The 16,729-nt window shown below is 45.7% G+C and overlaps 1 protein-coding gene across 1 annotated transcript in view; it reads right to left on the minus strand.

Annotated features, from left to right (window-relative positions):
• Positions 1-2,901: 2,901 nt before the first annotated feature.
• The window catches only part of EXOC4 (exocyst complex component 4), a 577,394-nt gene continuing 563,566 nt past the window's right edge, over positions 2,902-16,729 (minus strand). Inside the window, exon 18 of the mRNA XM_090041546.1 lies at positions 2,902-4,375. Coding sequence (XP_089897672.1) covers positions 4,138-4,375 — 238 coding nt within the window. The 3' untranslated portion in view covers positions 2,902-4,137. The remainder of the gene's footprint in view (positions 4,376-16,729) is intronic.

Below are 16,729 nucleotides of genomic sequence, written 5' to 3' on the forward strand. Positions count from 1 at the left end.
TGTCTGAGGTCACCTGGAATCATAAAGATGAGGCAGTTTCAGATTATTAAAATTGTTCCAAGGAATAAAGAAGCCAAACACGAACCCTTTTATACCAGCTTGGAATGAAGATAATGAGCACAAAAATATCTGGGTTGCCTTCACCTTGGAACAGCGCAGGACTTCAAGTTCAAAGCTACTCACGCATCACAGGAGGGCCCAGACGCACGTGACCCGAGAAGTCCTTTTCCAACCTCTTGTTGAAGAGTAAGAAACAGTTTTCCTCTGGAGTATGCTCATTAGGATGCATCTCATGCCCACGCATAGGAGAACACAGAACATACGCGTTACACCAACATTGTACCCCACCCGCCTTGCCAATGCTCCCATCAAGTTGGGTTATGTTGTCAAGGCAAGAATGAGTTGAGACACTTTCCTTCAGGGAAAGGGTGCTGCATGCAGACATGACTGGAAAGTCGAGAAGCTTTTATTAGACAGATGGAAGGTCTTTTCTCTCTCAGAGGGTCATTAGCATTTGCCAGAGGTTTGCTGCAACCAGCACAAGAAATGTGCCAGCAGAAAACATGCCACATCAAGGGGAGGAAGGATGGCCTAGAAGAAAAGACCTTGTAATCTAGTTCAGGATGCCTGGGCTTGATTCCCAGCTCATCGACAGGCTATTGTATGACCTTGCGACAAGTTTTTTAATCTGTCCTGGTCCTCAGTTCCCAACCTGGTACCCCACAGACCGTGCAAGAATAAGCCCTATTATTGATTGTAACATGCTTGGACATTACAGTGACAGGTGGTATACAAATGCCAGGACTGAACGATAGTGTTTCATTAGCTATAGATTAGACTTCTCCAAAGACTCCACAAACGGTCACCATTTAGAAGGTAAGGTAAAGGCAGGACCTTTGTTTGCATATTTGTATGCTTTAGGTACTATTAATAAATTTAGCCTTGAACTTGCCCTCTCTGTAGGGATGAATGGCATCCGATGTCCGTAACTGTATCCATGTTAAGAGCATCTGACAGCATCTGATTGAAATGAGTTCAGGCCCATGAAAGCTTATGATTTAGTTTATAACATGCATCTCTACACTGTCCTGTATGTTAAAAGAAGATTCAGCTTTCTCGGGGGTGTAGGTTGTAGCCATGTGGGTCTAAGGACAGAGGCAGACAAGGTATCTTTTATTAGACCAACTCAAATAGTTGGAAAAATTCTTCATAGCAAGCTTCTGGGTACAAATACCCTTCGGCAGGCTGAAGAAGCATCTGCAGTTGGCGTGTGAATTCCTTCAGTTTTCCCATGCATTTTTGGTATTATACGGTCTTTAATCACATGCCTCCATCAGTGAATGGGGTGTTATTCACTTTTCTTTTTCTTCCTTTCATTCAATGGATGGACAGACATCTTTTCAGCAATCCTATTTATTCAACCCAAGGTTGCTTCTCAGTTTTAAAGGCTTGTAACTTGGGCTCATTTGGGTGAACCTTTACGGGGTCAGCAAAAGGTACATCCCTAGCCACAGGCTGATACCCTAGCTAAGCTTCAAACCATTCCTCTAGAGGATGAAGCCATCGAGTTTATTAACGAACCAAACATAAGAGCTCTCTTAATAGAGTCGCATGATGCGTTTGCCGCTAACCTTGTTGTGAAAAACAGCTAACGCTTCATAGCTGAGCAGAAACTAAAACAATTCAGCACGCAGCATGCCCTCAGCCTGCAAAGATGTAGTTCAAATGATCAAAGTTCAGCCACGAGATAAGCAACACAAATCAGGACCTTAAAGTGTTTCATAGGTTTCACAGACATTGCAGCTGGAAGGGACCTTGCGAGATCATTGGGTCCAGCCCCGTGCCCCAGGGGCAGGAAGTCGGCTGGGGTCAGATCACCCCAGTGTTGGGCACCCTTAACCACAAGCAACATTCAGAGCAGTAATTACAATGAAACTAATGAACAGGCCTTCCCCGATGCTAGCATCTCCAGGTTTTGGACATGCAGGCATGTCTAAAAGGCTCCACAACAGCTGTACCACTGCCAGGGAACCCGTGTCCCATAAAAATATAAAATCTGCTTTTCCAAATGGGGCATGAAAGCCCATTAACGTGGATTAATAAAGGGACACGTGGACAGTTAGAGGATGCTGAGGAGGTTTCACCATCCTCCTTCAAAGCCTGAAAGTACCAGCTTGGACTCAACCCTAGCGTCATAGTTCAGCAACATTTCCCACTGAATCCTTTGGCAAAAACCTAAAGCTATGAGGAAATCGGAAAGACACTCTGTGAATATTAGAGATGCTGTTTTGGGTCAGTCTTCAGACCTGTCTAGCCCAGCATCCTGCTTCTCACAATAGTGGAGAGCGGATGCCGTGGGGAAAAGCACATAAAAACAAGGCCTAACCAGACTCATCTGTTTCCTGCACCTTTCCCCCTTACAGTTTCCAGCATTCAAAGGCCTAAAAGCCCTTATTTGGAGATGACACCCCTTCGCCATCTTCTTTAATACCCACTGATGAACCCGTTCTGTAATTTTGCCCTGTCCCCTTTGAACCTGGTCAAATCATCAGCCTCCACAACATCCTGTGGCAATGTGAAAAATGACTTTCTTGTGCTAGCTTTAATATGCTTTCCAATAATTTAATTGTCTGTCTCTTTGTCCTACTGTGATTCTGTAATGAGAGGAGGGATCGTACCATCAGGAGTCCTGGTTTCTACACCTGGATCTATTGCAACAGCTGACCTTCGCAAACCCACATCATCACCCTGTGCCTCTGTGCTTTTCTCATCTGTAAAATGTTGATAATACTTCTCACATAAGACTGTTATGCTGTCATCACTTTAACAGCATATGCCTGAAGACCTTTGGGCAATAGGCAGGTGTAAAAGAATAATAATTAAAAATCACAACAGTTTAAGGATTCTTAAAACATCCTTTTATTTTTTCCAGTTGTTTCAAGACTGAATCTGCACAAGCAGCTTTGCAAGGACAAAGAGAACATGTCTCAGGACATGACACCAAACGCAGGCTGGCTGTTTCCCTTTTGAAAAGAGGAGGGTAGTGTGGACTTCCCATTAAAGGGCAGAATAAACATATCAGCCACGGATCCTCTTACCACGTAGGCGGGAGCAATGAATGGCAGAAGCAAGAAGGGCAACGAGGGTTGCTCGGTGGTGAGTTGGATGTTCAGCAACCCATTTCAGCCTGGAAGATACCCTGAACTTATGTGCTTCTTCTCTTGCTGTGCATTACTGTAGAGTGGAATAAGTCCATGCATCTCTTTTTGTGCCTCTTACAGGATCAGGAGGCATCTTTTAATCTGGTAAAAAAAAGGCTCAAATAATAACTTTGGACAAAGAGCATTACATCTCTGAAACTGCCCTGACTGCTACTGGGTTAAGAATGTGTTTTCCTCTTGCTTTCACCATTCCCCACCCCCCAGCCAGGATGATTCATGGCTCTGAGGTGTCAGAAGACGAGAAACTGAAAATGATGGCTCAGTGTGTTGCCGCTAATGACATTGGCTCAGCACCATTTGAGATAAAAGCCAAGATCCATCAAGTCACGAACTGGCAACAAGTTCTCTTTGCAATGGGAAGAGCAGAAAGCAATGTGCCTACATATCACTGGAAGAAGAGTAATAGGTGTGACAACTCAAACGGGCTACCCATGCAGCGAGATCCGTGGGACCACTTCAAGGCCATCCAGCTCTCAAAGGAGAGGGTCGTGGTGCCAGTTAATATTCGTGACATCTCCATTTCTACAGTTGCAGACTAGCAAAGAGCAAATTCCCTCCCCTGGCTGGCTCCTTCAATCAGAGCTCAAAGTCCAGCAGCAATAGTTTAATAGAGACAGCCTGGTATAAATGTGCATAACCACACCCCCTACCCAGGGAGTTAAACTCTGCCAAGTTCCCCATGCTGAAGGGAGACCAGTGTAAATGCTCTCAGGATAATACAGTAGGGAAGCCTTGCACGATTAAATGTAAAAAAAGAAAAAACCACCCCAAAATATCCTTAGCCCAAATATCAGACTGCATTTCCCCCTGCTACTTGTGCAGTGAACACTGCCTGCAATACACCTTGGATCACTCCTCTATCAACTACACAGCAGGTTTTGCTTTGGAAAAGCAATATGGCCCCTGCTGCCTCGTGTTACACTGTAGTGATCTTCTTGTCCTTAGTAGCCTGCTTGATGGCAGCCTGCTCGCAGATGATCTCTTTCAGACGTTGCAGCCTCATGTTCTGGGTAGTCTGGTCCCCGACGCCAGTCTGGCTGCGGTGGAGCAAGCTCAAGGCATAGATGTACTCCAGCTCTGTGTACTTCACCCCTTGATCCACCACAAGGTTCAAGAGCTCATCGGCCGTGTTGTACAGCATCTCGTAGTACTGCCTGGAAGGCAAGCAGAGAAACACAAAGTTAGCGTGACCTGGAAGTTGCCCCCCACCCAGAACTCCTTGGGACTGTAACACACTGCCATGCATCATTACTTTCATTTGGCTTGTCATGCCTCAAAATCTCAACCATGATCCTGGACTTCCCCGGTGCAAACCAGAAGACAGTCCCTGCCTCTTTCTCCTATAATCTAAAGATAAGGCAAGGTGGGCAGCGTCAGAAAGAAATGGCAGAGCATCTCTCTTGATTCCCACCATTCCTGCTACTCTTTACTCTGTCTACAGCTAAACCATGCATCTGCACCACAGGGAACTAAATGAAAAACCCTTCCTGGCAGCCAGATGTTACCTCCAGCCCGTAACTTGCATTCATTCAGCCTTCCTGAATCCCATCTGATCCACAGGCAAAATCTTCTGGACAGATGAGGTTCAACTACACAACCAGTTAGCAGGATCAAAGCTCACCCTGATCCCAGAGCTCACTTTAACCCTGCCTAACCAATGCTAATATGCAGCCCAGAAGAGCTACAGGCCCTACAGTCAGCTAAGATCACTGTGCTTGCCCAATATTTTAAAACGGGATAAGGACAAAAACCCTTCTCTCTCTATCCGACAAGAGCAGGGGCTCTTTTAATCAGTTAAGGAAGGTATAAGGTGATGGGGTAATTAAGCAGCCACAGACACGGTTCATTTTCATCAATATTGAATGCACTGAAAGAATAAATGCCCAGGGATGTCACTTAAAGCCAGGAGTGGTTTCACTGAGGACAGCAGCACCCTGGCAAGGTGGATGATGCTGCATGAGGTGGAGGGCTAATTATCAGACCTTAAAAGCAGGGAATGTATTTCGACTGCACCAGAGCCTGGATTTTAGTTCTGCGCTCCAGCTAATCAGAGAGAAGCAGTAAAAATCGCTTGTAATTTATCCCATTTGCAGCAGGTGACTGGCTGTGCTTTTGGGTTTTTTTTTAAATTCTATTTCTTTTCCACTTCTATGGACAAAAGTTTGTTGAACAACCCATTAGGTTGAATGCTGGGGACCTGCAGCTGTCTTTCTAGGGGTGGTGCCTGGGGACTGACACAGGAGGCAAAGGGGCTTCGCTCTGGGCTTCTCTGCAAGACCTGCCTCCTTGCGCAGCCTTGGACATGTCACAGAACTTCTCTTTGCCCCTCGCTTTCTCCATCTGTGTGGTTTGGAGAACACTGCTCATCAAGAAGGCTCTCCTGAAAGCTGCCAGGAGTCTCAGGCCCAGGCAATACCATTAAGACAGTGGCTGTGGTCCAGAGCCCCCCACATAGTGAGGGTTTGGAAGCGCTTGGAATCGCAGAAAATGAGGGTTGGATGAGACCCCCAGGTGGTCACATCTAGTCCAACCCCCTGCTCAAAGCAGGACCAGCCCCAAATACATCATCCCAGCCAAGGATTTGTCTACCTGGGTCTTAAAAACCTCCAAGGATGGAGACTCCACACTTCTCTGGGTAGCCGGTTCCCGTGTTTTACTACCTTTCCCACAAAGCTCCCTTGCCCTCAGAAGCAGAGGCTAAACGAGTCAGGAAAAGGAAACCTGCTCATGCCACTCCAAAATACACTAAAGCATGAGGCATCCTTCAGTGTCGTTCACCCCAAAGAATCCCAGAGGCTTTGCTGGCTCTGAGAAATAACAGCATGCACCTGTTCAAGAAGATGTGCTTGTCAGAGCAGACAGACGGGCACGGGGTCAAGTGTTTATATCGACTTCTAGTGGCTGCAGTCCAGACAAGATAGAGGACATAGGAAGAGGCACAAAATACGCCAGTATAACTTACCTCAGTTGTGTATACCCATAAAGAACTACACTAGAATCAAGGAGAGACACACGCGGCACTATCCTGGGGTAGGGTATACAGTAAATCGCTTGTACGGTGCCTCTCCACTGGGCTCTGATGGAGCAGGTAACAGTCTGCCTGCCTTGAACAAAATGGCACATCAGGATGGATGCAGGCAGACAGCACCTGAACTGATGCAACTGAATCTGGGTTAAATCACTCTCAGGGTATTTCAAGGATAACTCACCACTGCATTGCGGAAACCCATTTAGGGGGGTTGTAGGATTTCTCCATTATTTTTTAAACCATCATACTGCTGATTATACCAGTGTAAATGTTACAGCTGTCTGTGCCCATGCACCCTAATTGTATTTCCCCTACATACACCTGGTTGAGTCTGATCTGCCATCCGCTGTCCAAGTCACCTCTCTTTCTCCCACTGATTTCAAAGAAAACCCATTTTCTTCTTGTCCTAATCATGTCACTTGCCCATCAACAGCAAGTTCTGGGGACTGCATGCTGAGTCCCAGAATAGCTGAAATGCCACCAATTCACATCTGGCCCCCCAAGATCTTATCACTCTGCTCTCGTTAGCAGATATGTGGTTGTCACAGTCCCTCCAACTATGAAGTTGATGGTGCTGACTGAACCCAATAACTTTCCACGTAGTGATCAAAAATATTTACTTACCCCCAGCGAAAGGTACTTTGCAGGGCTGAAATGGTCCCTTTAAAAGGCCTAGCGCAGAAGGCTGCTGCAGAAGATTTGATAATACATTGCTGGGGGAAGCTAAGAGGCTTTGGGGCCAATTTACTCATTACCATACAAAAAAGCATAAGTCCAAAACTTTTTGTCCTGACTGCCTTTTCCTCTCGACCAATATGGCTACAACCTGGATACCTGACACATAGAAGACATCAAATTTCAGCCAGTTTTTTAAAACAAAATCTTCATATTTTCCCAAGCAGGAAGCACTTGTGACCACCTGAAACCGGAGATCCTGCTCCTGCCTTTCTTTCAAGGTCATTTGCATCATCACAGATCCTCACAGGAGGTGAGACGCTCCTTACCAGCTATGAACTGACTGCCCAGAGGAGTTTTCCAATTATTGACTCCTCTGTGAAATCCTATGAAATATGAACTTTCACGTCTACCCAGGAGAACTTTTACAATCTTTTCTCCGATGCCTGATGAAGGGGGTTTGTCCCCCAAAGCTTGCAATTAAAGCCATTTTTTTGCAAAAATCTTGTTGGTCTAATAAAAGATGTCATCTCTACTAGTAGTCCTTTTCATCTAGATCTATATGGCTACAACCTGCATACCTGAAGTCCAAACCTAACTTTGCCTCTTACAGGCTGTGACAGAACTATCGCTACAACATCTGCTTGTCTGTAGCTGTAATCCCATGAAAAGCACAAAGCACCAGTACCAACGGATAAAGATCCTGAAACAGAAGAAAATACTGCTTAAATCATAACGTCACTGGCATGGGCCTACACTTCTAAATCGCCTTTCCACCATACACTGGACTTTTTGCTTGAAACCTGCCTGCTCCCCTGAGTAGGTGCATGAGACTGAAACAGCACAATTAGTGGGTGCCAGGCATGCAACAGCAGTGGCAGATCACAGACCCTCATATCACAGCATGGGGCCCAGCCCCTTTTATAGCACCTGGGATGCGACAATGCTGTCTCCTACATGGCTACTTGCAACTGATACAACAGGACCCCTGGTCACAAGCAGAGTAGCTTCAAGAGGCCTAAATGTGAACACAGGGGCGCGGGCTTCCTACATTTTAATTCCAGCTTCTTCTATGGCTTTAGCCAAGTCTTATCTTTCTGCTTGAGGGTTTTCATTTGTCAAATCACCCCACAGTGCGAGGGATCTGGGATACTTAAAAGGACCTAGGTTTAAACGATACCTAAAAACAGATTATTTCCTCCAGTTGGGCACCTATGCACATGCTTGCTTCTCCAAAGCGCTTGGAGTCCAGCTGCTGCTATTTACTTGAAAGGGAGCTGATGAAGTTCAGTATTTTGGAAAATTAGGCCTCTTACCTAGGTGCTCGAATATGGATTCCATAGGTCTAGCAATAGGGTAATTTGGAAAAGACCGGCATTTATATTATATTACACTGGGGCTGGGCAGCCAGGCAATTGACCAATCAAACACCGTCAATTGACTGGTCAAGTGACGACATATTGTTTTGACCAGTTAAAGATTATACCAATTTTACCAAAAAAGACACTAATTTTTTTTGTAGTTTTCTTGACAGAAGTATGATTTTTTATTGTTTTTTAACACATTTCTTAATGGAAAATTTGTACTTGTTCTGTATATGACTCGGCCCTATTGCCAATTTTTTTACAATTTTTGACCGATACTTGACCAGTCAAGGGACCAAACTTTATTTGACCGGTCAAATACCCAATCCTATTGTATATGCACCATTAAAAGAACATTAAGATTCAGATACAAGTAGGAGCATCTTTCACCAACTCCATCTAGCGAGAAGGCTGCGGCCTCCTTCCTTCAGATCTGTGTCTGGCCACCATATCCATGCCTTCATAATCTCAAGGCCAGCCTACTGCAATGCCGTCTGCACAGGGCTTCCCTTGAAAATGAACCTAGCAGCTGCAGCCAGTGCAGGATGCTGCAGCCTGCTTTCCAACACTGGGGGTTCACCAGGAGCACATAACTCCAGTGCACTGGCTCCCAGTAGCTTTTGGGGCACAATTTTAAGGTGCTGGTTTTGATATATACGGCCCTAAACAGCCTGGGTCCTGTATACCTAATCTTCTCCCTTACACCCCACCATGATCCCTAAGGTCAGCCGAATGCAACCTGCTGCAAGCACCGTTAAATGCACCATGTCCATTTGATGAAAATGCATGGGAGGTCGTTCTTGGCAGGGCTGGAACTTGTTCCTATTTGAGGTCCCCAGAGCCTGACCCTGGACAGCTTTCAGAAGCGCTTTAAGAATTTCTTATCTGGGCAGGCATTTAGGAAACAAAGTTAGGCTGAGATACTGCTGACGGGTGGGACCTTTGGTTTCCACTGATATTCTTGTTCCCTTGCAACTCTCCTGTTCTATAAATTATTCTGTTCTATTGCTGTAAGTTGCCCTTAGCCTTTGTTGGGAAGAACAGCATGGAAATTGAACAAATAAGCACACCAGTAGGTACTCAAAGGGCGCATTTACTGCACAGTAACTGAAATTACTGTATAGTACAGGAGCTCATCTGCATGTGCACGCCTGCACTGTACAGTAAACATGGCGACTTATGCCAAATCAGTGCCATGCAGGTATCAAATTTACGCCCGATTAGTTACTGCACAGTAGCGCACGTGTAAATGCTTTACTGCGCAGTAACACTGTGTGTATGAACTGACTTGGGACTAAACTTAGTCCCAAGTCAGTCCATGCACAGCGTTAATGTGCTTTAACACCTTCCGGTGTAGACATAGTGTAAATGCATGTGTAGACATGCCCAACCTATGTTAAAAGAGCAGTAAGGTTCAGTTACATGTATGCAAAAGCTCAGAAACACTTATCCCCTTCCAGGATTTGCCAAATTTGGCTCAGACACGGATTGCAGGAAAGTAGGGCTGAAGTGACTTCTTAAGGGCATCTAGTCCAGCCCCTCACTCAAGGCAGGATCACCTCTGAGTTAACCATCACAGCCAGGTGTCTGTCTAACCTGCTCTTCAAAATTTCCAAGGATGGAGGTTCCACAACTTCCGTAGGCATCTTGTTCCAGTGCTTGACCACCCCTGTAAAGGCCCATAATGAACTTACATGCCATAATAAAATATAGCAGAAAGGTGCATCCCTCACATGACAAACTCTTCTGTGCCAAACTACAAGCCCCATTTCCAAAACACTGGGGCCACTAGAGCTTGGCCAAGGGGGCTGGCTTAGATCAAGAGAGACACAATATTTCCCTGTGCTCTCATTCCCAGAAGTGCACAGACTGCACGGGCTGAAACTCTGCTAATTCATTCAGCCCAAGGCAGATGGCCAATGTGGAAAATTTCAACCCAGAGGGTTAACATTTGGTCCAGTGACAAGAAGCTGAAAAGTAGGTTTTTATAATGGGAAGTGCTGGAAAAACCTCAATGGATAGGCTGGGTCATCAGCTTTGTTGCTTAGGAACACACGTACCAAATCTTCCAAGTCCTCCCAGACCCCAGTTAAATCCAACAACTGTCCTCTGAAAAACTGGTTTTATGATGTTTGCAAATCGCATAGATCCAGCACAACCCGCAGTGGCATTTTTGCATTTAACCTGATTCTGGATTCCTCTTGTCACTTTTTGCAGCATCAGATTGTTTTTTAATTAAAAATCTCCCACCAAATAAAGTGAAAGGTATGCATTTTTAATTGGGCACAATTCAAATCCTGCCTCTTTGGCATGGTGTTGCCTTTGGCCAAACCCTATTTGCATGAATAATTATGCACTCCATTATTGAATTCGCTCAACTTTTTCCTCCCTTGTCTTTGAAAGTATTAATAAATATTGATCAGACACACTCATGTTTGCCTTTGCCCAAGCAATTCTGATGGACTCATCGTCTGATGTTATCAAATAATGAAATATGAAAGAGTGAGTGGAATTAGCCTCTCGTTCTGTGATTTTTTATTTAGGCTCTTCATTTTACTTTCAGAACTGTGTTTGTTCCTGCCATTATAAATGCTCTTTTGATTATCAGAAGGGAGTGGGGGATGGAGAGGGAAGAGGGAGGAAGACAGGTTAGGGAGAAGTGTTTTGCACATAATGGAACTTTGCAAACATTTTGCTTTTTAATACTGCTGTCTAAAACTGAGACAAATTAATATTTATCAAACGCCTCTTCCATCATCTGATGAGCAGGTTAATAAATAATGATATTTGAGTATTAACACCCCTTAAAAAAAACCCCCAAAGCCAGTCTAGCACTCCAACCTTCAATCAGCTTCAGTGTAACTGTGTATATGCAAAGGTGTTTATCTGGTGCGGCAGCAAGAGGAGAGATGCATGAACCTCTACGGCTAGGGACAGAAGTTGCACATAAACCGGTTTAAGTGATCGGAAACTGGTTTAAACCTCTAACAGAACAGAAGTTCAGTGCACATAAATTAGTTTCAAAATGGCTGAAACTGGTTTAAGATAAACCTGGTTGAATGTCGTATCTGACTTAACTGATTTAGGTCAAACCACTTTATGAAACTTCTGTCCCGGACCCCTGGGACAGAATGAGCTGGAAGCAGACCCTGAAAATCCACATGCACCTGAAAAAACGCACTGAAAGCAGAAGAGTAGCTTGTTGGGGCAAGGTCTATTCATGTGGACACAGATCTCATCAAGGCAGATCTTCCGTGTCGCACACCTGCACAGCGCCTGGCATCACTGAGGCTCCTAGATGCTGCTGTGTTGCAGACACAAAGTTTGTGAGCAATTCCTGATCCAGTCCCGACTGCTTTGAAAGCCACGTGAAGGGGCAGCGTTAACCAAAGAGCCACAACAGTACGCTGCTGGGTGAATTGTGGCACCCATGCTCCATTGGCAGCAGTAACTGTGCAGAGCTTGCACCACAGTTGGGAGAAGTAGAAGCATTATTCAGGCCTCCAGGAAAGACCTGCCCGCTGATCAGACAACTTGGAAAGCATCTTTTGTAAAGTGCCACAGGTCCTAAATTGAAGACCCACAAGTGGCTTGAGAGCTGCTGTCTGCGCATCACCGAGTCAGCTACAATCTCTGCAAGATCTTCTCTGCCAACAGCTCCTGGCCTCACAAAGCCTCTTGCGATCAGCCTGAGGAAAACCTCCAACTTCTTGCTCAATCTGATGACTTGGGGCAACTCTCACCCTGTTAGCTCTAGCATCTGCAAGAGTGGCAATGGGTGTAGCATGCCTCCTTGGACAGGGGTTTTAGTCCCTTAATGGCTCCTGAATTCCAGTAGAAAAAACAGGAACGGCTCTTAGGAGAGGAAGGAAGCAATTATCTTCCTGGTAGAAGCTGGAGGTGACAACCGACACCAAAGGAAAACCCCTCTCCAGCCTTCATTTCTTTAGTGGGAGGTGAGGATGGGGGGTGAAGGAACATCTCAGGACTACAATTAAGTCGTAGGAGACTCCACAGTGGAAGCCCTCAAGAGCTGGTAGCAGGTGGCAAAACTAGCCTTGATTGTCTCTACAGCATATAGGATCTGCTTGGCCTATATAAGGCTCAATTGTACAGCCGCCGATTGCCTGAGTAGCCTCCAACTCACAGGACTATTCAACTAAGCTAATCCTCTAAGGGCTGTGGGATGGGGCCTAAAGCTGATCTTTGGTGAGACAGTGCTCTGCTGATAAGATTTTGGTAAGGGGACTCTGCCTTGATCTTTAGGGACCGTGGAGCCCAGCTGAAAGCCCAGGGGAGGCAGTGGGACCCACGGGAATGTCATGGCACAAATAACAAATGGGAGATGACGGATGTGCACGGTGGAAGTGGCTCAAGGGTCAAAGGAAGACACCTTCATGAACAAATAAAGACGAATGGACAGGACAGAAGATGACAAGCAGGAAGGAGAGCAGGGACTTCAAAGTGGAAGTTTCAGAAGAAAACATCCAAGTCCAGTGGGCTGAACACAGTGTTGGAGTTATGAACACACATATTTGAGGGGGGGTTAAACCCTCCCCCCCAAAGTTATTTGGGAGAGAAAAGTACCAGAGAAAGGAAAACAAGAGGAGGGCTTTTTCATTTGAAAAAAGTCTCTCTGAAAAGGTAATCATGATGAGACAAGCTCTTTTGAGAGCTATTAGTGCTACTCTCCATTTAAATGTTAATGTTAACCTATAACCCTGGACCTGCAGATGAAAAGAAAGTTTTTCAAAGGATGGTCAGGTGAATTCAAAATTAAATCTTAATTTCCCTAAGAATGATTTGCTCTCTTAAGAAAAAGACCTTCAGAGCAATACAGCGATGCTTTAGAATAAGGAATATCACTTCAATTATTCATCTTTTTTTTTTTTAACATGTGCCAATTCTGTAACAATGCAAGGACGTTAAGTATAAATTCCTCAGGTACAGAATTCAGTGCTGGGTGCCGGCTTCAACAAAACGGGAACTGTTTCTATTATTTCCCCTTCTATTTTATTTCCTTGTGAAGGGGATTCATTTATAAGGCAAGCAAAAGTATCTTCAGTGCTATAGAAAGCATGTAAAAGAACTATCATGAGGTTTCCTGCTAAATTCAGACTCAAATCCACGAGTGAGAATAACAAACAATAGATGGATGGGATGGAGGAAGTTAAAGGTTGCAGTCATTGAGGAACTCGGTTGTGGAGGGTACAGATCCTGCCAGCTCGCTTAATTTCTGTACCAAGAGAGGCACCGAATGAAACCATCTTGTGGGCAAGGCCAGAGGAGTGGATTTTGGAGAGTCACTGAAAGGAGAGAAGCCAATGTTTTGGCGAATGGGGATCGCAGGGAAATCTTGTCTGCTGAGAGTGCAAGAGAGAGAGGCAGAAGATAGAGATTCGTAGCATCTGATGCAGTCGGATGTCACCTATGAAAGCTTACGCCTCTCTGAAACCAATGATGGCACTGTAGAGAAGTCGGGCTGGAAGAGGTCTCCCAGAGGTCATCTAATCCAGCCCCTGCCTGAGGCAGGCTCGTCCCTATCCAAACCGTCCTGTACTGTGTCTACCCTCTTAGCCAAACTACAGTCACCCCGACACAAGACAAGACATAACACTGTAATCTGCCGCAGGCAAAGCAGGGGAGCCACAGCAGCCCAGCATCTTGCTGCTGTAAAGGTTGTTAAAATATGCTCGAGAGAGCCCAAGAAAAGAGCAACCCCCCACCCAGAGGAAAGCCAAAGATCCCCCCACCCCCAATCCATAACAATTTGACCATGGGGTAAAAATCCGTCTTGCCCCCAAATATAGTGATTGGTCTGGTCCTGGGTGGGGACCCTCTAGCTGGCACAAGACACAGCAGGAGCCCAGTGAAAATCCCCTGCCTTGGCTATACTAACATCCAACTTTTCTGAGTAAAATGTGATAGCAGGAGGAGAAAAAAAATTCTCTCCTGGTCCCATGTGGCAACCAGCAAAGCCTAGAAGCATGGGAAAGACCCACTGTAGAGAATAGGCACAGCTACACCTAGATCATCCCTGACCAATGCTTGGCCAACCTCTTCTTGCACACCTCCAACGATGGACGTTCAACAACTTCCCTAGGCAATCTGGTCCATCGCCTCACTTGTAACGGTGGAGAGGTGCCTGCCATGTCTTGCACTAAATCCTTCTATTGGTGCATCATAAATTTTCATTTGCCATCTGCGTGGCTGCATCACACTGCGAACGCATACTAAGCATGTGATCTATCAAGACTCCCAGATCCTTTTCCATAGTGCCCCATCTAGCCAGGTGTCCCCATGCGTAGTTTTGATTATTCTTCCTGAGGTGTCGTGTCTTGGTCAGCAATTTGTTGCATTAGTCTCAAAGGTGCCACCCTGCTCTGCCTTCTGCCAGGCAGGAGAGGAAAATAATGAGAGGGGAGGAGTAAGTCCCCACTACTGGAGTCAGGGTGGGAGGGTGGTTGCAGGGACAGAGACAACAGAAGTTTTTTCCAAGATCCTGAAAGCTAAATCTAACTTGATGGACTACGCAGCTTTTAGCATCCAGCCGTTCTCATAAATTCCCACTCTTGCAAAGGCAACTCTGATCCTTCTTTCCTATTGGAAACCAATCATAACTTAACACAAATTAGGGCTGGGACCTGCATCCATAAGCTGGTTCAACCAGGAGTGTAAGCTCATTCCCTACACTGTAGTCTCTATGTGCAGGCAGTTTTAAAAGTAAATTCTTTATCACCAACTCTCCTCCTCCCCACCCTTAGCAACCCAGATGGGAATATTTTTCCTGATCGTTGCTTGGAATTTTCTTTAATGTAGTCTTCGTACCCTAAATTATAAGCTTCCAGGTCAACTGAAGCAAAAATAACAAAGAGAAATAACAGGCAAGGGGGCTTGTGGGTGACATCTTTTTACTGAAGATCATTTTGGCTGGGATGATGTAGTTGGGGCTGGTCCTGCTTTGAGCAGGGGGTTTGGATTAGATGTGACCTCCTGAGGTCCCTTCCAGCCTCATTGCCTATGAGTCTATGAAGAAAAATGCTCTGCATTCAAAAGCCTGTCTGAATCTATCCCAACCATGCAATTGGTCCAATAAGAGGTATTGATGACAAAAATCCTTTCCCCCTGCATAGTTCCTGGGCCATCGCGGCTACTACATCACTCCGACGCTACTGATAAAAATAATACAATACAATAAAATAAATAATAATGATAAAATAAAAATAATAGTCTTTCATCCTGACAGGACCCACAGCACTTTGTGAGCATGCCCTGGACCACCCCACCAACTCCTGAGAGGTGAAACAGCTGCCCTATCCCACCGTGCTGCACCACGAGGGAACTGTTAAAGCCAGGAAGGGAAGACGGCTATACGTGAAGTCTCCCTGAAGTAGGACAGAATAAAGTCCCCAGACAGTTTCACTCAAGAGAATAACGGCGCAAGCACGAATGAAGTGAAATGATGCGTTATAGGAAATATAACAGGAAGGGAAGTGAGCACGTAAATAACAGTATTTAAACTCCTTTGGTGCTTCTGAAAAAAAAAATCAAAGCGCTTGTAAAAACAAGGTAAGCAACCTCCTGATATAGAGGAATAGTGGCAGAATTAAGAGTATAAAAAAAAAAGACATTATCAAATGAAGCAGCTCAGCTGGGGTAGGATGTGTTCCCCCCTCCAACAGATCATAAGGCACGTCGTCTGCTGTTCTGCATCAGGCAAGGGCCTGGTTCTGCAGGACAACAGGTGACGTGCTCCCCGTTCATAGAGATGGGATTCCCCAGGGTGCATCTCTGTACGTGGGAATGCTGGACAGGCGGTCCTGGAGCCTAAGGGGTTTGATCCTGCGTGGGAATTGGGCCCCTCAAGCCTCTCATCTACCCAGGGGAGCTTGAGACTGCAGGCAGCTCCGGGCTGACTATACTCTCCTGCCGTTAAAGAGGCACAAATTCATACTATGTCACGGCCACAAATTTTGGGGCCTCTGTGGTGTGAGAAGGAGGGCAGACGTTTGTTTGCTTGGCCTTTCTGCCACCATAAACATTTTTATGATGGCACAAAGGCAATGTCTGTTTGCACCCCGAGACAGAGAGGTGGCATGGAAGAGGGCAGTGACAGGGATGGGACTAGAATAAAGGTGTGTTGGGAATGGACGGATGCAACACTTCCAAAAGACACCAGTTCCCGCTGTTCAGATGCACGCTGGAACTTGAACCCCGTTTCGTTCAGCGATCCCGCTCATACCACAGCAGGAAAACGCATACTGAACCATTGCAGTTACATCGGGATGGCTGATATACGCAGCGGCTCCTCCTCCTCTTTTAAAGCAGCTGAACGTTATGTCTGGCTGCAGCCTCGATACCCAGCTCTGTAGTACGTCTTCTCTAGGGAGAGACTCTGGGGCAGAGAGCAATGAGCTAGGGTGGGGAGGGAAAGCAGGAGA

Source organism: Crocodylus siamensis, chromosome 4 (assembly GCF_052110815.1).
Source record: "Crocodylus siamensis isolate JL-2025a chromosome 4, ASM5211081v1, whole genome shotgun sequence".
NCBI lineage: Eukaryota > Metazoa > Chordata > Crocodylia > Crocodylidae > Crocodylus > Crocodylus siamensis.